This window comes from Pocillopora verrucosa, chromosome 8, assembly GCF_036669915.1.
Source record: "Pocillopora verrucosa isolate sample1 chromosome 8, ASM3666991v2, whole genome shotgun sequence".
In the NCBI taxonomy this organism is placed as follows: domain Eukaryota; kingdom Metazoa; phylum Cnidaria; class Anthozoa; order Scleractinia; family Pocilloporidae; genus Pocillopora; species Pocillopora verrucosa.
Genome location: NC_089319.1, coordinates 17664302 through 17688664, shown reverse-complemented (window position 1 = coordinate 17688664; position 24363 = coordinate 17664302). Strand labels below are relative to the sequence as shown.

Below are 24363 nucleotides of genomic sequence, written 5' to 3'. Positions count from 1 at the left end.
GATGTGAAAAAAAAAATGCAAAACAGAGTATTAACGAATCGTTCAGCAAGCAGAGGATCCGTTATTTGTTTAGCAATTTTCATTCTTTCATTTTGTGATCAGGTGGCAACAGGTGAGTGAGAGTTTGAAGCAGGTTCAGTTTTATTATTGTTTTTTATAACCCTGCCGGTCAAAGTCTCATTTAAAGAGATCTTTTGGTGGCGAGCTAACACTAATACAACAACGGAGGTTATGTTCATGGGCATTAATATGTTTTGGGTCCGACTCTGAGTCATTTTAGCTCGAGTTTGTATGAGCAGGTATTTTTAAGCTATTGGATTACTCAATAACATCAAAATATTATGGATTGTCTCAAGAGGAGCCTCCTTAATTGTGCGAGCGATCTCGGATTTGCCATGTAGCACATTATACTAAACCCCCCACAGTTTAATATCGTTATGCATATCTTCCATACGGTTCTCTCTAATTTCCTGGGCAATGAGAAAGGGAGATTCCGTGAACAATTAACAGATTCTTTAGTTGATCATCATGAACTTTATGTGTGATTCAGATTTTACACTGAAGGGAGAAATGAGATGCTAGTCACTCTTAGGAACAGAAGATTTAAGTCGGAATCGTATTCTTGTAAAAGTGATTCTTGTTTACAGCTAACTGATTCATTTTCAATCGAAGAGCTACTTATTGTCCATGCCAGCTCCGAAAGCAAAGAGTACTGGGTACCACGGGAACAGGTGACGCTTGGTGTTCAGGACAGTGACACGATTAAGTACCTGATGGACCAGCTGTGTACCATTTTCCACAGGTCACGTAAAATGGCCCTTCATAAGGAAAATTACCCGTGTAGGAGCCGGTCAAATTCTCTCATGTTGTTTAATCCGGTGACTAAAGCGGAGTACAGATTTGTGAATACCACGCTTAAACAAAATAAGATAAGGAATGGGACGCGGCTGTACTTATATTACTCCTGAATAAACTATACTGCGATGTAAGGATCTTACAGTGCCATAAAAAAGTTCTCCTCAAATTAAGCACGGACAATTTGCTAAAGTTAAAACAGCGAGAATATACCACATCTCGCCTTGGGCGCTTCCAATGCGTAGCTTTCAGGAGAGGAAACTCAGAACATACTCTGCGTATATAAAGTCCAAAACTCGCCTGACAACGGTCACCTTCCAAACCGACTTGTAATGGTCTGTGAACTGAAGTCAAGTACCAAACATAATGATTGTTACAAAGACAACAGTTGTAATTTTTTAAACTTTTCTATCTCAGAAGTGATGAACATGTAACTTCTCTTTACATTCATACATTATCCAGCAAACGAGTAATAAGAATACTCAAAAATATCAGGTAGAAGTTCTATTGATCTAGCACCAAATTCTCGTAACTAATTTACAAGGACATGTGTAGCGGCAAGAGGGGAGAATTATCAATCAGATCTTGGGAGTTGAACAGTTGAAAGTAAAGGAAAGGGATAGAAAAGGAATTTTTAAGTCAGCATAGAATTCCTTTTTTGTGATGTAGAATTCAATCATTTTGTTATCAGGTAGGGTGATAGTTTTATCGTTCAGAACACGATTTTTTTTAAACCGTCAAGAAGCTCGATTAAGGCCAAACACTTCCATAAAATTCAGATCTCTAATTTTCTGCATAAAGCTCCCTAAGTCCTTTAAAATTCCACACACAAGGTTAGTCCGATTTCAAGTTTACAGCCGTGTTTAAATTAATCTTACTTTTTTACACCCAAAGAACTTACTATCATTTTGTATCTGTTACTCTTTTGAGTCTTAACTGAAGGAATGTTATGTATACTACGATATGACCTACTGCAGCACTCGAAATAAAACTTTTTAACTACTGTATTCACATTAACAAAGTTTATTAGACGGCCAAATTTATATACATTACACATTTTTTTGTAACCACTTAAAAGGAAAGAAAAAACGTTTCGTTTTCCTTCACTCGATACTGGAATAGCTTCGAGCTTAAAGTGATTTCAACAAGGTAACCATAGCGACGCTATGTCGCTTCGCAACGTATCCAGCCAAAATCGCGGGCTCATTAAGGAGCGTTCTGGGCTTCAAACCATAATGGTGGACACCAAAAGATCGGGAGTTCGAACAGAACTAAAAAGACCTCCACCTGTTTGCAGCATAAGTAGTGATAATCAAACTGAGTTTCTGCCAATATCACATTCTTTGTTTTTGGATCCTTAAAAGAGTACAACAATCCCTTACAAGTCTTACAATGATCTTACACTCCGTTTCCCTTGGTTGCTGGCTGGAAACGCTGACATCAACCATCGCGGGGCAAAATAAAGAAGTATATATACAATGGTTTCCAGGGTAGACCCTTGCCATATACCTTCTAATGGATCCTTGTAAGTTCTTCAACAACTTTCACGAGATCTTCCACAGTACACTCTTTCTTCATACCACTACCATCATCAATCTGTTGACAAGGAGAAATTGAACCAATATGCACAAGACGGTTCTCTCCTGTAGAAGGCTAAGGTCAAATTTTAACAAATGCCAGGTAGTCCATATACCAGTTTCTTTAGGAGTACTGTGTGATAGTGTACTCTGATTGACCAGGTAAGTGTAGTCCTGAGAAGGACTGTTGTCGGTAGTAGTGACAGACGTTTCGACAACCTGAGCGGAAGTCATCATGACCGTCAAGTCAATAGTTGTTGTCAGTCGAAAGTCAGCTTCGTTGTAAACTGATTGGTCAGTTTAGCCATGATGTAATGGGCTGTAAGACTCGAGGGGCGTAAGTCGGTCGTGATTGGTCAGTTTCGATCCGTCGGTAAAGTTAGGTCGTTCAATTCAGTTCGTCTATGATGGTGATGTCGTGAAGAGGAGTACCATATTTCTAACCCCCCCCCCCCAAAAGGGAAGCTAATCCATCGCATGTTAAGGGAAGAGGGGGAGGGGGGGCCCCCGGTAGTCGGTTAAAATTGTTCCCTCCCAATTATATTCTAACACTTAGAAGACACACTTCCACTTACAGCCTTAAAATTTCATTAGTCGCACATATTCTTTCTGTGCTTAAAACTCTTTCAAATAAATTTTTTCGGTGTAGACAAAACGTATGTAAAAATATCAGCAGCACCCAGCAATGCCTGACAAAACTTACTTGTAGTCCCGAGGCTACCTCCTCCATACTGGACCGCGGTAGGTCTAGGAAACTTTCGATTAAATCTCCGTCCACAAACCCGGTGGCAGGCTCAACTCTCCGTTCGTTGGAAAAACAGCGCCAGGTAAGAAGTAGTAAAGGAAGCAATGCCTATCCTTAGTTTTTTCTTTTTTTTGAACACCAACAGTGATAAAAACATATTTAATTCTTATTGAATATGTAGATATAATACTCAACAATGATGCAAACGCTCCCACAAGAGCTGGGTGACTACACAACTGCAGCTTAACTTGGAGAAACTGAGAGTGCTGCTGCTCCCTTAAAATCAGGGAATGCACGTCCTTAACATGTTAAACCCAGCAGGTTTCTCTAACACTTGCTCATAATCGACAGAACTGAGTAACGTCTGCGCATGTCAGAAATACGCCTTCATGCGACATAGCAACTGTATGTATCAATTAATTTGGTGGTGATTTTAAAAATGTTGAATGCCTTCATATCCTTCATCCACTGAAACCGCTCTATACAAACTTAAACAGACTTCCACTAAGAACCACCCAGGTTGCATATCGACGTCATTCTTGCCCAACCTACATAAAAAAGTTAGCATAACCTCTCTGCTTGCGTCTTAACTTAGGTAGAAAACCAGCTCCCTTTAGCAATGATTCAAAATTCCGCCATCTTAGTCTGATATTGCTATAATTTGCAGCGTGAGTCCGCGAAATTCCTGACATGCGTCGATGTTTTTCAGCTGTGTCCTTACGGCCATGTTCTGGTAAGAAGTTATTTCTGGGTATCAAGCATCGGAAACAGGTGTAAAGGATATAAGCTGTGGTCAATCTTTCCGACGCTCTTGATAACTTTGCTGAGTTTCCCTTGGACTTGCGTCAAAAAGGCACTCAGTTCCTGAGGTAATTGAGCGACGATTCCTGTGTGTTTACATCACAGACATATCAAATGATTAGAAAGGTAAAGAGAACATCGCCCTCTGACATTGCGATGGATGAAGCCTGAAAGGGACGCTGGGATATTTACGAGGCCCCTGGTCTGAGTCAAACTCAAATACCTCGGAACTTCCTTAGGCTTCGACCCAGATAAGGGGGAGAAAATTTAATTCAATTCGTGCAAACTCCTCGTAAACGATATAAAGGAAGCCTGTGAAATAGTAATCGTTCAAGCGCCCGTTTTTAACCTTAACGTACGACACCGGTACAACCTCCTCAAATCTTAAGTGAAAATCGCAAATCTGAACCTGGTTGGTTAAAATTCTTTAACTGACAGGATCTGAACTGCAATTGTCTCTCCTGGCTGCTAAAAAATTTCCTTAACTTAAAAATGAGACTTTGGTATCATATCAAAAGCACCCTCAAGCGTATTCATTGTCTATACTCATCACTATTTTGCAGGATAGTGCCTTAGTAATGTTTGGAGAAGTTCCAGGTTAATCAAGTCTGGAAATGAGAGGGTTACGCTGGAAAAGGAACGGTCAAGAAAACAAATTCTCACCAATTGTTCCATTGACGGTTCCAAAAAGGACGCAGCCTTGGAAAGGGGTCGACGCTTCACCAGGATGTTCCATGACAAGAGAACCTTTGTGAGGGTGAATGAAACAAATTTTGTCAGTACGTTAAAATAATTTTTTCAATTTTTTGTGACCAAAAGCGGTGTGCAAAAAGGGCCAGCCACTTTGTCTCTTTAGTCCCTACCAGGATAATTGTAAACGCACCGTGTCTAAAGACGTTAACAAACTCGCCAAGATGAAACTGCCCAGCCTCCTGAAGATACGATCTGTCATCATCAGCTGCGGAGCCGCTGTCCTTTTGGCAGGTGAACAGGTTAAAAGAGTTTTCAGCCCCAAGGAACGTATCATCGTCTAGGATCTCTACTGCTGTCATCCAGTTTGGACTATAGTCATGCGCAATCTGATCACGAAAAAACGAGACTCGTGAAGTGAGCTTTTACACGAACGACATCGACGAGCTCTTATGGACGCAAAACGTGTTCTATCATAAATAAAAATAAGCTTTGGTCTGAATGCATCTCAATATGCCAATTCCGACTCACCTTTGGCCAACTTCTCGATAACGAGGCCTAGCGTTCACCCATTTGTATGAAAATTAGTTTAATTTGTACGTGAATGAAAACTTATAATCATGAGACAGGACGAGCACCAGGACTCGCTTTGAAAAAAAAAGGGCCAAAGGTAATTCGGAAATGGGCTATTAATTGTCATAATCACACAAGAAGTAAAAAGAAAAAGGTAAATTTAGCTGCCTGGTTAAGTACAAGATAACGGTAGCCAGCAACTCTCAATTAAATTTTGTTCTGCATCTGATTGGTTGAAGGGGTGACGCGGGTCTCCTAGACCAATCACAGATCGCAGTAAGAAATCAATGCAATCTAGAATTGATTTCAACGCTTAAATGAAAATTGTTCAACCAGTGCGTGACACAAGAAAACATGTCACATATGTATAGTTTCAGGAAGCAAAGCACTAAATGAATGAAATAGGTTCTTATTACACGAACTCTTACCAAAAAAATGTAATTATCATAATACGAACGCTATTCCTATTCCTTGATAATCTAAAGCACGTTGATGTTATCAGTCACCTCTTCTAGACTTCCCTCCATTGCTTTGTAAGTTAACAGTGTCATGGATCTCATTAAGTCACCCACCTGAAAAAAAAAAAAGAAGAAAATACTTTGAAACTAGAACAACGAAAGGAACGAAGACAATTTACAGTTAACCTTTAGTGAACTAGTCAAAATTTTAATTGAGATTTTCTTTGAAACGGAGTTTGTTTCATGTTCTGCTGTGTGATTAAAAACCCTTATTACTGATATAAGTACAGTAACACCTAAAATGCTGCTTTACCAACTTACCAAAATAAAATCCCCTTTAGACTTGAGATACAAAGCCAAGATGTTGTTCAAAAAGCTGCATTCCACACGTAATTCTTTGTCAGCCGTCCACTCATATATACTGACCTGTTGAAACGAGTAAAATCACTGGCTGCGTACCTAAAGGACATCCACAGTCTCATCTCAAGTAACTATACTTAAACCAGGCTGTAGTTCACATAACTTCATTACTTGGTGTCAATTTTTGATTCCGAATGCACTCCTTAATGAGAAGAAAAGGAGGGACGGGGGGAGGAGAAGGGAGAAGGGAGAATGGAGGAAGGAAGGGGGGGAGGGAGAGAGGAGGAAAGGGAGGGGAGGGTTATGGAGGAAGGGGGAGGGAGTACGTATGGGAACGAGAAAGAGAAAACGTTTGTTTTGATACATGAGTTCTCGTCAGCTAACCGTGCTGTTAATGCCGGCCAAGACTTTTCCGTTAAATTCCACCAGTGAGTACACGGCACCTTTGACTTCTTTATCAGCGACTTGGACAAGTTTACCTTGAAAACAAAAACAAAAAAAATCATTCAGATTATCGAAGGCTTTGATGGTGTTCTTAAAAGTACTTTGAAACTGCCTTTCAATCAAAAAAAAAAAAAACAATCTGACAAACTGACTGACAGACTAACTGGCTAATTGACTTTCGAAAACCATCATCACCTTCCAAGAGCTGAAATAAAATCAAACGTCCCGTCTTTGGCTCAGCTTCCTCGGGGAAGACATACGCAGTGCCAACGCAGTAATACGTATTGGACGTTCCACTCGAGTAGGAGCTGTTAGGGTCACCAGATAGTGTGCAAGAGATCAGGCTTGTAGCACACTCGTGATCTTGAAGATCGTGAGCATGAGTCACTGATGAGAGGAGAACAAAGATAAACTTTCATATGTGAAAATTGTCACGAACTTTCTCCCTTAAGGAAAACGTTGGTGATTCACCCCCATTCGTACCTTAAGTGCTTTTGAATTGATTTAGGAAGAAAATAGGTTTTAAAACTCCCAATAACCGCTTTTTGGTCATACTGGCGGCATCAAGGGTCGAAACACGTACTCTTAGAGGGAGTGAAGAATCTTCAAAACCGTGCAACACGAGAAATAATAAAAACAAAGTTGCTCATGGAATAATATTCATACACAGAGAACGCCAAAACCAAAGAGCAAACCAAATGAAAAAAAATCTATCAACGAAGAACAAAAACAGAAAATAAAAGAATATAGAAAATTATTCACATAAATATTCGAACAAAGAACAATTTCCTGCCGCCAGCCCTTAATGGAGAAACAATTCTGGCCCTAAGTGTTTCCTGAAGAAGTCATTACCTTCAAATGTGTGTTGGTCAATGATCAACAAACTGCTTCTCTCCACCTCGTCACCAAATGTTATGCCGTCTGCCACACCCCTACCACCGGCTGAACTTCCGGCGGAAGTGCCCGGCATGCCTGCTGACACACTGGTCGTTATGTTCTGAGCCATAGTGCTCGCGCTGGGGTGGAGGGGTCGAGTTGTATTTGACGCCGGATCCAGGACCTCTACTCGCATTGAGATTACACCAAATGTTTGTGTGGACTCTTGGTAAGCAATACGCCTGAAGAAAACACAAGCAGTACGTGATGGATGGTACCCCCCAAGGATACGATAAACAAGCTTGCATATCAGAGAACCTAGTTAGTTTCCGAGCCATGTTTGATTTCCGTAAATCGGCACCTTGGGAAATGCATAGAGAACAGTATGAAGAATGTGTATATTGATGTTCGAGCGTAAAGGGTTCAGATCAAACCACTATTATCGACATACGCACAAACGACAGAACATTGATACAAGCTGGATTACAAGCCAGATATACCGATTTAATTTGATGTAAAGGAAAGGTAAGGTTCACCCTCTAACAGCCACGAGGGTCAGAGTAGCGTTCGTCTTTTCCTTTCATGATCTGCAGCCATTTTTTCACAAGATGCTTCTTCCACAAAAGAGGATTATTGTGTGACCACCTTTAGGAATTCCTCGCTATGTTTTTATAGCACATACGCTGTAACCCTTAACTACCAGCAGTGATTACCATGTAACTTCTCCTTATAATATCCATACATCATCCAGCAAACAGGTAATGAGAACACCCAAACATATCAGGAAGGAGTTGTTATCTTGATCTAACACCAAATTCTTGTAACTAATTTACATGAGAATGTTTAGCAGCTAGGGGGGGGGGGGAGAATTGTGAATCACATCTTTAAAGTTGAAGGTTTAAGCTCGCTGTACTATACCTGGGTGTTTCTCCCAATGGAACAGTCCGAATGTGAAGTTTTTGGATTTCATCAATTGTTCCTATTGTTAACGCTCCTTCGCTAGCCACAGCAAGACTATGAAGCAGAGGAAAGAACTATCAAAATTTCTGCATCGAAATATCCCAATAAAACATAACAATTTATTACAAACCACATAGCATCATTAAAGAGGGGGGAGGGGGAGTGCAGGGAGGCCAGGCATCCCTCAGGGGACCTCTCTTATATCCCACACTCCTCAATGCAGTTCAAATGAAGAAAACTTTTAAGGGAAGCAGCGTGCAGAATGCCTGGACATCATTAATTCTTCATAACCACTGAAGCGGGAAATTTGAATGCGATCGCACCTTGAAAGCCCAGAATAAGAGAGAACGAGCGCAGCACTGTTGATGAAACTCGCTTTCTTGATTGTCAGAAGAAATAAGTGAGAAACCCAAGGACGTGTTTTTTAAGAGGAAGAGTTTATCTTTAATGAAAGCTTATCAAGAGGAAGTTTAGGAAAGTATAAGGACTATTCCAAAACCCTTGAAAATGACGAAAAAAAAAGGACATTTTTAGTATGAAGGCCGATTTCAAAAGCGATTTTTTAAAAACTCAGTCCAGCTTCCAAAAAACCCAGGAACGGGAAATGGGAACGGGAAGATGGATCTCTCCTGAAACGGAAACTTTTAAGAGCTTATGCTACGCGGAAATCCACTATAACAGTTGTCAATTGAACCAATGTAAATCTAGACGAGAATCTATACCTGTCTGGGAATCCCTCGGAGTTCAGTGGACACATATAATTCACCTCCTGATGGCGGAATATGAGATCAGCATTAAAACAGCGCAAGAAGGAATAATAGTTCTGAGTCTAACCATATTTTGTAAAGAAACTTTCATGCATGGTCAAGCTTTAAGTAAAAAATCTCATTCTGAGATTGACGTGCAAAAACACTTTTGTTACATACAACACATATTTCATTTCGGAGATTTCAGCACGTTTTCAGCTTCAGATTCTTTGCCAACCCTCATGATACGCGAGTAATTAACTCTTTCGCTGCGATCGTTTGATTTTACCCTAGGACATAGGATCCACGATGCGTAGAACTCTGAAGGTTCCTGTTTATAACACATTTATCGTAATGTAATAAGCAGACCATACACAAACCTTTAGATTAACGTTGGAGAACACAAGTTTGTGATTACTGGAATAGATCACTGTGGGCCGATCAGAGCAGGCGAACACATTTGTTGTGGACAGTGACTTGAATGTTCTAAGCATTGTAGGCTGTGTGCCGAGGGTTACTTTCTTCCTCTCAGACAAAGATCCTACAAAAGCCAAATAACTAAATAAACATTGCATGTGTAAAACGCTTTATATGTATGTGTCTGAATTAGGAAAAAAAAGAATTCCCAGGAGAAAACTCATTCATTAAATGTTAGTGGTACTCCTGCCCAAAAGAGCCCAAAAGTCTCCTTTTCTAGACGTGGCCAAAAGTCACGTCCAACCCTTTGGGTAAATAATTGTTTGAGAAAAACAAAAAAACCCAAAAAATCCAAAAACAAATTAACTGGCACTGGCAATAATAGTGCTGGTAGACAAGAATTTTTCGAAGTTAATGTCATTTTTCAGATCGATAACCTCCACGACCCTGATAACCAACTACCTCAACAATAGCAGCGACAATTTTAGGATCGAGCGCACGCTTCGAAACCACTACAGAAATGTAAATCCCTTAAGGTAAGACAAGCATCCATCATTTGTAAAGGTGTGTACCCTCATACGAAGGAACGCTCAAAAACTCAAAATCTGCAATATTTATCTGTACTGCCACTTACGAATACATAACAACACAAACGGCGCATGAAAAACTAAAGAGTAAATAAATGTTATGACCTGGGTACCCAAAATAACCGAAGAGTCAAACTAGTTGGGTGCCCATAAACCTCAGTTAAGACCAAACACCTTCAACAGTGTGTATTAAGTACGAATGGATTATGTACAAAAGACATTTATATCACTGAAAAAATGAAGATGATTCCATAAATACCAGTGTTTGGATCCATGGTGAAGTAAAACAAAGTTCCATCTCCCAAAGCACAGAGAAGGTAATGAATACCCTCAAAAGATGTCTTGAGTATGGAGCGAGGAATTATTTCTGAAAGATAAATCATTTAAAATTGATCAGTGTGAACTGTTAGTTAACAAGACCCCTGGAAGCGTTGACGTGGAATGTGTTGGTCGTTATTTACGGCCACTCTGATTTTACGTGTAAAACAATAAATTCATGCCTAACTCTTTGAAGTACAGGAATGAAAACTAAAAATTAAGACAACAACAACAAAGAAAAGAACACAGGATATCATGTGCAGTCACCCATCCCAGCAGTAACCCCAGCCAACAGGGCACGAGAAACACAAGCACGTGGCTAGTTTCCATATCTGACTTGGACGACACTCAAGTGAATTTTAACGTAGTCTATCACAGGCATTTCACGTAACACAGAATGACGAACGGTTTTTAAAAATGACCTATTTAAAATCCAATTCTCACCTCCTCCCAGCATTTCAACAAACAGTTGTTCACAGCCTGGCAGTTTTAGAACTCTCACTGAAATGTCCGTCCACAGTCCCACTGCTACTAACTGAGCTCTGGTGTCAGAATCATCTGTGAAAACAATAACAAGAAAACAATGCTAGAGACGCCAGTAACATAGAGAAAATTTTTTACTGGGTCCTCTCTCTGAGAAAGAAACTTTGGATCAATGCCAATCTCGAGCAACTGCGCACCTACCACCCCTCCCCTTACTCAACATCAACCCTGACTTGTTATCAAATTCACTGCTGTTGGGTTAGGGGAGGGGTAGGTACATTTCCTAAGGTGCTGACAAGGAGAATTTGTTTACTAATCAAAGGCTCCTTTCGTTGTTGATCATTTCCTTGATGATTCAGGGCTGATATTGTGGGGAGAAATTTGATGCATCTCTGCATCACAGTTCTTTTTTTAAACTTTGTTTGTTTTTTTTGGATATAAACCTCTTTCAAAATGGTGGATATGATAACTATTCTATTCTAAGCATGCAAAAAAGACCCATCCTAATCTCGCTTTTGAGAGTTTTAAAATTCTTTTGATTGATTCTACACATCATGACGAGGCTAAATAGGTCAATTTAAATGCACACTTAAGACTAATGATTAAGCCTGGTATTCATGAGAGAGGTCCATTGAAGACGATTTTTAATGTTGATAATTCAATTTCCAAAAGCTAGTGGCTCTGGTCAAAAAGCCATAAACCAATTAATTCAAACTATCAACATATACTTTTAAAAAATCCTTACAAGTTGGTGTGATATCCAGACAAGCAACTTCGTGTTCAAGTGTTGTGTGGCTGACAGAAAGAAAAAAAAAAAAAAAAAAAAGATCAGCGGAACCAGCTGATATGCAGGGCAACTTTTTCATCACAATGGCCCTGTGGTTACCAACATACATGTACATATAGCTCTGAAAGTCTCCTGGGATCCCTGCATCAACTAAGAAAGAGGAGCTATGACAGGATTGCAGTCAGCTAGTCCACCATTACATTTAGCCACCAAATTTCTGCTACCTTCTCTCGATCGACGAAGGGTTTCGAATCGCCATACAATGCTTTGCAAACCTCTTTAGGTATGCAGATGACGGACCGTCGGCTCTCTGTCGGCTGCTTGTAGGCCAACAGGAGTGCTTAAAACTGTTGGCCGACAGTCAACCGTCAGTCCACTGACAACTGACCGACTGCCGACCACATGTTGGCCGACAGGTGTGCTTAATACTATTAGCCGACAGTCGGCCGTCAGTTGACCGATTTCTAGGAGTTGTTCTTTTCAATTACCGTGAAAGAAGAAATACTAACAGAAAATAGATGAGGACTGTACATGCATGAATCACCTGATCAGATTAAGGTTTCCTGCAATTATCTCCAGATAATACAATTCACAACCCACGGCCAGCACAAGCTGTCCAGAGTTGCACGCACAGACACTGATGTTCTTGCCACCAGGATGTCGCCATTCACTGAATAAAAAAATTTAGTGAGCCATTAGTCATCAAATAATCACTACTTCTTGACGTATTTATCTCCTTTGCGCTAACTGAGGACATCATAACTTCGATAACTAAATAAACAAAGGAATTGGAATACAAATTACCAAAATTAAGATTACCAACATATGAGAGCCCCATGAGTTAGGATATTTCTATTAACAAAGCAAATTGGGGCAGAAACCGCTGAGAAATAATCGTATTGAGTGACAGACAGGAGGAAAAGTCAGTTCAATTACCAAGGAATGATGGATACGTGTACTAAATACATCTCTCAGTTGGTACCTCCGCAATTACTGATCAATTAAGCATGCCGCATTTCACTGTACGGCCCGCTAGATTCGAAAGTTTGTTTGAATTGAAATCTTGCTTCTCTATGGCTCGCGCGCTCTCATGCTTGGGCCATAAGACCAAGTAGAAAAAAAGTCTTGATCGGTTACATTAACTAAGGACCTTGAATTCAGTTAGGAAGTGGTATGCGTAGAAGTACAGAAGTTATGGCATCATAGCTTCTGTCAAACCCAAACAGCCATTGATATTGGGAACAAGAATACTGTTCAATGTGCACAGCTCTGTTCAACGTGATATACTCTTTGTAGGGTTTTACTATTCGACACTGTGTGTTAAGTAAATTATTACTATATTTATTTTTGTATTAAGAATGGATTTCAACTACTCCTTGCTATTGCTGCGTACCAAACAAGTTCCCTGGTCTCGCAATTCACAAGACGCACTGACAATGTTGTAACCTGCAAGGAATAATAGACACGTCAATATGATAAAACTCTAGAATCTGCAGAGGTTCCTATTTTGAATCCCAGCACTTGACAACTTAATTATCATGCTTTTTAGGAGAAAACCAGAAGCAAAGCAGAAATTAGTCATCAGCTGCATGGCAATTAATGCTTGCAGTATGCAGCTGTTTCAAGACAGGTTGTCAAAAAAAGGGACATATTCAGCGCATACCAAAATCTCGAAAGTTAATCTGGGCATCCAGTAATCAATGCATTTCAATAAGTCAAATAAATAAAGAAATTAATCAAACCTGCAATGCCTCGTTCCTATGGCAACGTTTTCTCAGATTTCCCTGAAATCTAGAGGTCTCTGAACTGTGACCCGAAAACTACCCTTAGTACCTTTTGGGGTTGTCACATGTAATTTAACCCTCCATTTTTTAATTTTTCAACAACCTTTCTTGAAAAAGCTGCACACAGTATCTTGCAGTTGTACAGGTCATGCCATTTATAGATTATACTTCTATTAACAATAAGAACTTGAATTCAACTAAACATCTGATGTTCATATCAAAGTCATGAAAACCCCTGATAAATTATTCTCTCGTCAAGCATGTGTGCCGATAATGACCTCTTCATTCCAAGATCTAAAGATCAATTATCTTCAGTGTCTGTAATACATTTCTTTTCATTTGAGCCCCCAGAATTCGATGTTAAATCAAGCAATATCCTCTGATTAATATTATCTCTCTTCCCAGCACATTTCTACATAAAAATGTTAAGGTATTGTGGGGAAAATCCCTCTTTGGTCATTCCTGGGAAAGAAGGTTTCACGTTGAAGATGCACCTGGATGATTTGATCTCCTGAAACATTTCCACAAAAGTATGTCTGTTGATCATCATCAAAACCTGGAATCTCTGTCTCTTCAACTTCTTCACCAGCAAGGGCTAAAATTCTGTGAAAAATTCAATTGAATAAAATTGATAAAAATAATGAAAAAATGAAGTGAAATATTTTATCTTAATGGCATTAAAATGGGAACAAAAATTCCTTGGTCAGCATCATTTTAGCCTGCAGTAGGCAGGCCTTCATTGTTAGTGTGAGTGTTTCTTCACCTGTGAGTAAGTTTCCTCTGATGTCCCGATATAAACTGCACAATGCATTTACATGTACATGTACATATGTGGAGAACATTTACACAGCTAGTAAAAATTTTTTTGCAATCAAACCACAGCCTGAAAAACCAATTACTGTACCTGCTCTGGCCAACAAAAGATAGGAGCAGCGCATCATCAAAGTTTTTGGCTGTTTTTTGTAATCTTAGGGGCCAGATACCTAAAGTATCGAAAGAACAAAGTACATGTATGTGTAAAAGACACTTATTAAGCAATAGAAGCAGTAGGGTAGCCTGTGTGAGATGTCTTGTCAAATGCATGTTGGAAATAGGGAATTTGCAGAATAATCAATTCAATTTATACTTGTGCCTTAACTCTGATGAAGGGCTTATGATCAAAATGTGAAAACTCTCTGCAGTGGCCAATTTAGATCATCAAGTCAGTTGATAAAACCTAGTATTCTTGCTATACCTGCTACTGACACAGCATCACAGTGTCTTTGGAAAAATACCCCACCAACACAGTACTGCAGTTTCTTAGCTAATAAAAAATGATGCATTTCTGATGGGCTGAAAAGGAGTGCATTTTCATGTAACATGAATGCAAAGTTGTAACATGAGTGCAAAGTTGTAACACAAATGCAAAGTACAAATAGCTTGAATGCATGCTGTCAAAATTTGTCTGTCCTGACTTTTTGTGATTTTTTTCATTTACATTATAGGTAAGAAAAAAAATTGGATTTCCCTTGCAATTTGCTGTAATAACATGTATTTTCAAAGACTACACATTGCACTCACCTGTAATTTTGTTGTCTTTGAATAATTCACTTGTACTTATCAACACCAAATTGCACTAAAAATCATGTTACTACCTACACAAATGTACCCTCTTTACACCTCATTATTAGTTTTCCTGAATAAAAATGAATCACTAACCCATAATTCCAACAAGGTCTGATATGGTGGCATGCTCATGAATACCAATCCCATTCCTTATAATTCTTAATGAGCCTTCCTTCAGTGCACCAGAACATGTCACCAGCTGTGTGAAATAGAAAGGAATGATAGGAAAAGGAAAAATTCACCACTGGAACAAGTTTTACATTTATTTAGAACACTGAAATTGTGTATACTGTCTCTCGAGGTTCCAACTTTTCTTTTTAACAAAATTTCAAACCACTTCAATTTTTTACAAAATTGTTAAAATAAATTATGGTTTTTAGGTCTTTGTAATCATGTCCTAGATCTTTCAGGGCAAACGTTCACTGTTCTAGGAGATATCAAAATTTCCTGTTACTGACTTATGGAAGGCACATTTCAATCTATCATGTTTGTTTCTGATGTGAATGGCTGTTACAATGATGAAGGACAGCAGCTTGAAATGAAAATTAAAAATGAGATTGGCCCATTAACCTTGAGTTTGCATGTCTTTGAAAAGTAAATTGTGTTAGAGCATGCTTCTCATCTGTCAGGCTGAGGTTGATATTCACAAAGAAGGTAAAAATTTATACTTGATAGAATCTACCTGTCCCTGTCCTTGTCTTTCCAAGTCAACTACCACCATGTCTACAATAGGACCAAGGTTGGTGAATGTCTCCATCACATGAACATGTGAGCCGTTCTCATTTGTTTCTGTGTTGAGCTAATAAAAAGGAATAAAAGGTACAATCAGGAAAATATTTGAATTCACCATATCCAGATCTCAGCAGTTTCATGTTCGAGCACCCTACATGACCACTACAGGTATCTATGGTACAAAAATCTGTGAATCTGAGGTCTGAGCACTCATCAGAGGGTTTTTCTTCCTATCTGTCACACTTGTATAGCAACCTTATTAATGCTCTGACTAACTCACTGACTGACTGACTGACTGACTCACTCACTCACTCACTCACTCACTCACTCACTCACTGGATGACTGACTGACTGACTGATTGGCTGACCAACTGACTGGCTGGCTGGCTAACTGGCTGGCTGGCTGGCCTATTGACTGGCTGGCTGGCCTATTGACTGGCTGACTGACCAACCAACTGACTGATGCTTAGATCACCTTTTTGAATGGCATACTAGCTGATACCATTGCAACAATTGCATTACACATGTATATGTACCTTAACAAGTTGTGAGTCTCCCATTGCTGAACCAATAAATACCACACCATTGTCCAAGTATGTGAGACAGAGTGCAATAGTAGTCTAAATAAAACAAAAACTGTGTCAGTAACAAATCTTAGAAGCATTCTATTGGGGAAAGGGTGGGGCAGAGAAGGAAGAGGGAGGAGGAATATAACCCAAAGAGATCAGTAAAAACTCCCATGTAAGAACCTAAAATTTAAGAACCTGTTGGGCTAAAATTTCCCAGTTAAGCACCCCTCTTATATGAACAATTCAAGCCTAAAATCTCAATACAGGTTCTTTTTTTTAGAATGTAGTGTTTGTTCAAATTTGATACAGTACATCGCATGCAATACAAAAAGGTAACAAAAACTAGCCTGGTGTTATAAGACCACAGTACTGTACTGTAAATATATCTATAGTTGTGAAACATATCCAACTGTGTGTACAAGTTAACCATGTAAAGCAGGGCACCATGAGGCTGGCGTACAGTGCAGTGTTACACCCAAACCCACAAAAACAAGTTGTTTCTTTTTAAAAAAAAATTAAGAAGGTGATTAAGAACCTTGGTAGCCTAATTTTGCTGCAAATCACATTATCACATTTATATATTAAGAACCCGTAGAGGCTAACTTGAAAAAAACTGGTTCTTTTATGCCGGTTTTTACAGTATTCCTGCATAGGAGGTCTCTTACTATGACAAGCTGAGGGTTTCCACCTGAATAGGCGAGAAGGGAAGCCTTACAGTATGAAGTCCCTTTTTCCAGCACAGGATTCACTTAAGTATTTGTGAGTTCTCTTACAAAATACTTGGAAGTATGAACATGTACTACAAAGAAGTAACAAAAAAAAAAAAGTAACAAAACAGAATTCCCTGAATGGTACCTCTCCAAGAAGCTCCAGTTTCAGATCCTTCACTTCAATGTTACCATCCATCAGTTCCTGCCTCTCCAGCAGTAACATAAAAAGTCGACCATTCATGTCACCCAAGAGATACCTTGAACCATTAGCATCAATCTTCCCATAGCATGTTATGGTGCTTTGCTGAAAAAAAATAAGAGGGTTGCATCTCGACATTAAACCTATGAATTTGTGTGTCTCATTGTGTACTGTGGACATGATTTATAACCTGTTTACATGGAGGTGGGGGATACCAGGTAAGTGAGGTAACGTGCCTAACCTGTATTCAAAAAACAGCCCATGTTTACCTAAAATCATACAACCATGGGATCCCATGGTGAAATTTCTTGAGGTTGTGCTTGCAAATGTAACATGAACATGATCCAAGCTACCTGGGTTACCTCACCTTGAGAGGTTTATGTGGCAAACTGAGACCCAGTCTGACAGGGTTACCCTGCCACGCAGCAGACCAGGCAACCCCCCTAGGCAGGTTACACCAACTATTGTGTAACAATGATCAAGATAAAATAAGAGATTATATGGAAAGGTAAGTTACCCCATCTAGGCAGGTTACCACACCTATGTTGAGGTCCTCACCTCCATGTAGACAGGCCCTTAGAGTATGTAACAACCAGTGGGTATGTTTACTGTTCAGTAAATACCTTCAGAGCTGGTGGAGCAATTGCATGATAATTGGCCCCTTTATGGTATGTTATTGATTCCTGTCCAATGATAAGTGCCCCTCCAAGAGGTTCTGGAACTGAACAAATTTGTAATGTAAATCATTATAATAACACTCGGGGCTGTAATCTAGAGGAGCCTACAATGTATGTGCCACAGGTGACTAAATTTTTGCCTTTGTGCAACTTGTATAACCTTGGTAGAGCACTGCACTGATATTCACAGAGGTCATGGGTTCAAATCCCGTACAGGCCTGAGTTTTTTCAGGCCTTATTTTCACTACTGCTCAAGTAGTGTTCATTACTGTGAAGATCACTTTCATATTCATGTCTTCATCCGTAGTTCACATGTATGATTTTCATATATTCACAGCCATTTGTATAACTTTTCTTTTATGAAAGCTTTTCAGAGCTTCACCCTAGATTTCTGAGAGAGGAGCCCTGAGGCATTCAGAGATTCTCCTAATAAAGAATGTCTATCACTACATCTGTAAATACCTGCAATAACTCTTGAAGCCTCCACCTCCACATTGTCTTGCTTCCAAGGGCCCTTGCTGAACTCTTTATCACGCAGTACAATCTCATAAGTTTTTACATGGCGTCCATGAGGATCCTGTCATACAGGCAAACATGTACAAATAAGATAATTTTAAATGTTAAGCCAAAACTAACATTACTTATGATTCTAAATGTATGTGATACCTGCAATAGAGAACAATAGAAAAAAATACAAACATTTCATTTGGAAGTGTCAAACAGCTGAATGACTTTGTACACCAAGAGTTAATTATCAATAATTAAAAGTGGGTCAATTAAGGCAGAGCTCTGAAACCACTGACCTTTCTCTTCAGGCCAATTGTATAGCTTTCCTTTTATAAAAGCTTTTAAGAGGCAGGGCAAAAGGCAGGGTCTCAGGCTTTGAAAACAAGATCTCTAAGGCACCTAGTGTTCCATTTAAGAGAATATCTTTTATAATTTTATTTTTTAATTTTCAGAGTCAAACTTGTCTTTTGGATGAAGAAGAGTTTATGAAAATGATACATGTACAAATGTTGACAACAACAACACTTGATTTTGAAAGCTACTTGCCTCATAAATGAAAACAATTGTGGGAACCTGACAGCCATGTAGAAATGCAATGTCAATCACATGCAGCTCTTCAAGCCTAGAATACAAAAGTGATAAATTGACCCTTTAATTTCCAGAAGTGGTTAACACGTAACTTCTCCCTACAATATCCAATTTTTATCCCACAATCAGGTTGTGAGAATATTCAGACTCATCACATAGAAGTTGTTATCTTGTTCTTACACCAATTTCTTGTGACTAATTCAAAAGGGAATGTAGGGAAGATTAACAATCAGATCTTGGGAGTTTAAGGATTAATCAAACCTATAACAAAATTCTAGAACATGATCACTTATCAACAGCCAAATTTGAGCACCAATAGGACAGTGTACGTGTCATGGTTGTAACTGGACAGTGTAATAGGACAGTTAAAGGGACAGTTGACATGTTGTGCCTGCGTAAGTGGACAGAACACATCACATGTGCACGGTTGTCTTGCATTTTTCAGAGTTCACTGTTGTTTTTTTAATGGAAACTTATAACCAGTGTCTAGTTTCTTTCTTAATTTTTCTCATAGCTTTGATTAATTGGTAACAGGATTTCGTGTTGTCCAATTCTGTCTGTGATCATAATCATGATTAACAAATCGGACTCGTGCTTTGCAATCATCCAATTTTGTTAATCACTCAATGTATGATTACAGACACAATTGGATGACACAAAGTCTTGTTACTATTATTAATCATGACATGGATACAGTATAATGAAGCCAAAACAGAGGAACTAGGCTCTCTAATCTACACACCAACAGTAATGCTAATCAGGTTGAATACATTTTGACTGGGTATCGTGAAATCAAAACCAAAGAAAACACAACACTATACTAAAGCTAGGTAAATCAACACAAGCAACATTCTCAAGTGTGAAACTCATTACCATCCAAGTCTGGTTTGGTTTAACCCTTCAACCCCACAGAGTGATAAGCATCCTACAATATCACCCCTGAATCAAACATTAAGTTCATGAGAATGAACAAAGTGACTGCAAACTCAAAAAACTCCTTTTTAATAAAAAAGTATCTTCATAGGTACCAGATGAAACATATAGAAATCAGAGAGAACTTGCATGTACTGAGGTGTAAAGGGTTACATTTTGCATCTAATTGGTTGACAGGTGGCTCAGGTTTTCCAAACCAATCACAGAGCCATGAAAATCAAAATCATTTAATTTGCAATAATTCCCAGATTTCTTTCAACAAAAAATAGAAAAATTCCTATAACATTTAATATTTTTTCCAGTTGTTGGTGTTCAGATAGAGGAATACAAACCTAGTTTGTACTCAGAAGATTTTCAAGATATCCTGAGTTGAAGAGGCCCTGGATAAAATTGCTAACAAACATTCTCACACAAAATCTCTCATTGGTGGTGCATTGACACCACCAGTGTGAATTCCCAAGAAGTCTGAAATATCTGTTGTTTAAGAAAGTAGGACTCCACCTAATATTGTTAAATACCATTAGAGAGAAAAGATTGATATACCCACACCCTAAAAAAAAGATCAACAAGCCTTACCTGATGTTGAATGCTTTTAGTTCTTTGTTTGAATCCAGTTCCAGAGGAATCACCTTAAAAAGTCCATCGTAAAGCCGAAGACCGATCATCCGTGACTCAGGGTCTATGATACCAATCAAACCAGTGTCGGATGGTCTGCCAATTCTGTCCTGATGAAGCAAAAAATAAAACAGCAAATTTTGCTTCACAAGAGTCATTGAGAAGTTCTGCAAACCCCAAAACTTTTACTCCTTTGCACAGTGACCAAAATAGTCATAGGCTAGAGTCCTTCATGGAGCTATTAAGTAGATTTGCCCACAAAGAGTGAGATTTTTGACTGCATAGTCATCAATTGTGACCCCACGGGCATCACATTCTGGGGTGGTGTGTGGGGGGGAGGGGGGGGGAAGGGTATTTAAGCATAATCCTAAAGGGGAGTGTGAAAAAATTAACTGGCTAAGACTTTAATCCCTCTACTGTAAGCCTTCATGGACAGTGTTCAACTTTGATGCTTGCTCCATTGGCCAGGGCAAGCCAAATATCTCTGTAACCAACCCAACAAAAAACTCTTAGACTTGCCCAATCAGAATTTTTTTGGGACTAATATCGGAACGGCCTGATTTGCAACAAAGAGAGGGACTAGTAATATGATGTAGTGATCGTAAACACGATGCAGAATTAAACTACCTTACATCTCTTTGCCACTTCATCATATTCACTGAAAAGGATTCCTGATGATCACTTAGTTGAAATTAGAATACATAATTCATTTAAAGAAATTTTCTCAAATAATGGTTGATCTGGTTGTAAAGTATTAATACTAAGTTACCACTCAAGTGACAAGTGAATGCCAAATTATCAGATATAAGAGTTTGTTACAAGTTTTTAATTATCATCATTTGTGGACAAGATTAAAGGGGGTAAGTTTCTAAAGAAACTGTGGTGCTGTGTTGGTGGGAGAGTATAACAGGTAATTTAATGTTAATAACTGAGTTGAAAACATAAATTGGCCACTGTAAAGAGTTTAAAGGCTGACATTTTGAGCATTAGCCCTTCATCAGAGTGATTGTGAAGGGCTAACACTCAAAACGTCAGCCTTAAAACACTTTGTGGTGGCCAATTTACGGTTTCAACTCAGTTGTTAACACTAAATTACCTGTTATAATACAAGATTGTCTTAAGTGTTATATCAGTAGTATTAACATTTTATTTATTTAGTTATTTTTTTAACAAGCCTCTTTTGAGTTTCAATTGGGAATACAGCAACCAAAATAAACCATGGGGAACCAAAAAACCAAACCTTGTTGCCCAAAGGAAAAATTAGCCTGAGCATCTTTTTTTTTTCTTTTTTAAATCACTTTCACCATGGAGGTGCAGGACACACAACAGAGTGAGGCTTCAAATTAAGTGTGCCCTTAACCCTTTAACTCTCATGAGTGACCAAGACAGAATTTCTCCTTACAATATCGTTATAATATCAACCAGGTAAGTGATGAGAATAAAGAAAAAAATCAATTTAGGGATGATTGGTTGATCCAATCCTAAATTCTCTGAACTAACATTATAAGAATTGTATGGTTGACAGTAAGGGGAACTACAAATTTGACTTTGATCAAGTGTCAATGCTCAATAACACAACGCATTGTCCCAGCCAGGTCTCAAACCCAGGCTTCTAGACCTAGAGTCCAATGTATTGACCATTAGACCACTGTCAAACACTGTGTGGAGAGAGTCCTTGCTATATGGTAAGCAAACGGAATAACCTAACGGTGGCTCTGCACCATAATTGTAGGTTGCTTGAGAGTGTGTAAAGTGAGTTCAAAAGGAATAAGAAATACATTGTATTTAGAAACTAAGAGAGTTCATTCTATAGGTACTGAAAACTAATGCAGCAGTTTACTAACTCAGAACCAACAGTTTAAATCAGAAAACTTAAATGCAGAAGAAATAGTAGTTTCAGCATAAGGAGTAAGATTGCATTCATTTGCACGAGTCTCACATTCAAAACAAGAGATTTAAGAGCTCTGCATTCAATATGATCAAAGTCTTTCAACAGAGATACAATGTACAGATATATTTACCTGAACATCCCCACAAGCCCTGGTAACAACATCTCCAGACTCTGACTTGTAACTTAGTATAAACACCCTGTACCTTGCCGTTAAAATAAATAACAAATCCTGAGGTTCATTCTAGAAAAAAATTAAAAAACAAGAAAGAATAAGACCAATGTAAAGTTTATTGTAATTTACAAATCAAAGTGAAAAGAAATGAAAATCTGTAATTTGCTTCATAGAAATATGTAATTTGCGAAATAGAAATCTGTAATTTGTGATAGAAATCTTTAATTTACAACAAAGAAATCTGTAATTTTCAAAAAAGAAATCTGTACTATACCAAATGGAAATCTTAAATAGTTCCGTTTCACAAAATACAGTCTCACACTGAAGACATTATTAGCCTAGAGAAAGCAATGACCTGCCAATTGGCTAGTTACACTCTTAAGATATGTTTAAGTCACGTGTTGAGCATTTGACCCCAAAAAGTGACCAGCATCTACATTCTCCCAACAATATGACCACTGAATCACACATTAAGGTCTAAGAATATGAGAAATAAGGCCCTTGATTGTTAAACAAACTCTCCAAGTCAGCACCTTAGGAAATATATGAGGAAAAGTAAGGAGAATATGCATACTGATGTTTGGTGTGAAGGGTTGATCTTTGAAAGCTCAAAGTTCAAACAGAGATGATTGGGTTCATAGAGAAAAGTATCTTTCCTTGCATTCATGGGGTTTTATTTCTAGAGATAATAAAATATTATTACAGCAAGAAAAAGGAATATTTTTGTTAAAAAAACAGCTTAAAGTAGAATGTAACTGTCAGTCTGTGTTACATTTTAAATTGCATTTCTCTCTTTCTTGGCCTACTACTTCATATATGCCTTCCTAGAAAAAAACATATCCCAAACAAAACAAGTAATATTTAAATTTAATCGAAACTCTTTTTACTGTCATTTTTACGGGGGTAGGGGCATGTAGGCTACAACTTAATTTAAAAAAAGAGAGAACAGGCAGCTCGATCTCATAAAATAAAAGCTTATCTCATAAATTAATTTCACTATCATAATTTTACTTATAGTATGAAGCTCACATGCACATGGCAAGGGACTTTCCATTACAAAATAATCGCCACAACCATGCAAACAAACATAGTTTCGGACACTGTAAGCGACGTTCCAGGACTCACCGGAGGTCTGAACAGTTCCATAACAGAAATTCGTCCATATATTCCGATGTCAAGATGCGGTCTCAGGCCTTCTGGTGTCACAACATGGATCTCTAGACGAGTGTTTTTTGCAATGATCAAATTAAGGTCATCTGGGGCTGTAAAATTACCAACTACAGCAGCATTAACGGCCGTTGGCTTATGAGCCGTCACTACATAGTTATGAGCCATGTTATCACCGTAAAAGGTAAATAAGAAGGGGTTTTTGCCTCTACAGAACGGCGGAAACTGCAATGTAGTTGGAATCAAATATTCTGAAAACCGCGAAAAGTATACCGCGAGCCGAGCCCAGGGTTATTTTGGCTCCTTGTCAGCGGTATATCTATTTGTACATATATGTTTCCCTACACCAGTCTACACCACATACTTACTGTGAACAATTACTTGGCCATACCGCTGATAAGGAGCCAAAATGACCTTGGGCTCGAGATTGACCGCAAGCACACGGTCAGTTAGCGGAACGTGCTGTAGGATTGGTAGATAGCTCATATATGGGAACATATATTATACTGAATAAATATTTCTGACGGTATGCGGTCA

The 24363-nt window shown here is 38.6% G+C and overlaps 1 protein-coding gene across 1 annotated transcript; it reads right to left on the bottom strand.

Annotated features, from left to right (window-relative positions):
* Positions 1–1862: 1862 nt before the first annotated feature.
* LOC131795431 (DNA damage-binding protein 1) lies at positions 1863–24094 on the bottom strand. The gene is made up of 29 exons (XM_066170961.1): positions 23785–24094; positions 22618–22728; positions 20558–20706; positions 19007–19082; positions 18416–18530; positions 17900–17997; positions 17223–17381; positions 16335–16418; positions 15749–15865; positions 15160–15265; positions 14366–14444; positions 13956–14064; positions 13071–13123; positions 12222–12347; positions 11636–11685; positions 10852–10965; positions 10349–10456; positions 9466–9626; positions 9062–9108; positions 8298–8393; positions 7356–7621; positions 6699–6890; positions 6444–6538; positions 6021–6125; positions 5748–5813; positions 4862–5057; positions 4642–4725; positions 3136–4064; positions 1863–2451 (listed from the first exon to the last, which is right to left on the bottom strand). Exons 1-28 carry the CDS (start codon positions 23992–23994, stop codon positions 3919–3921), a joined length of 3318 nt encoding a protein of 1105 aa, XP_066027058.1. The 5' UTR covers positions 23995–24094; the 3' UTR covers positions 1863–2451; positions 3136–3918.
* Between the last annotated feature and the right edge of the window lie 269 nt (positions 24095–24363).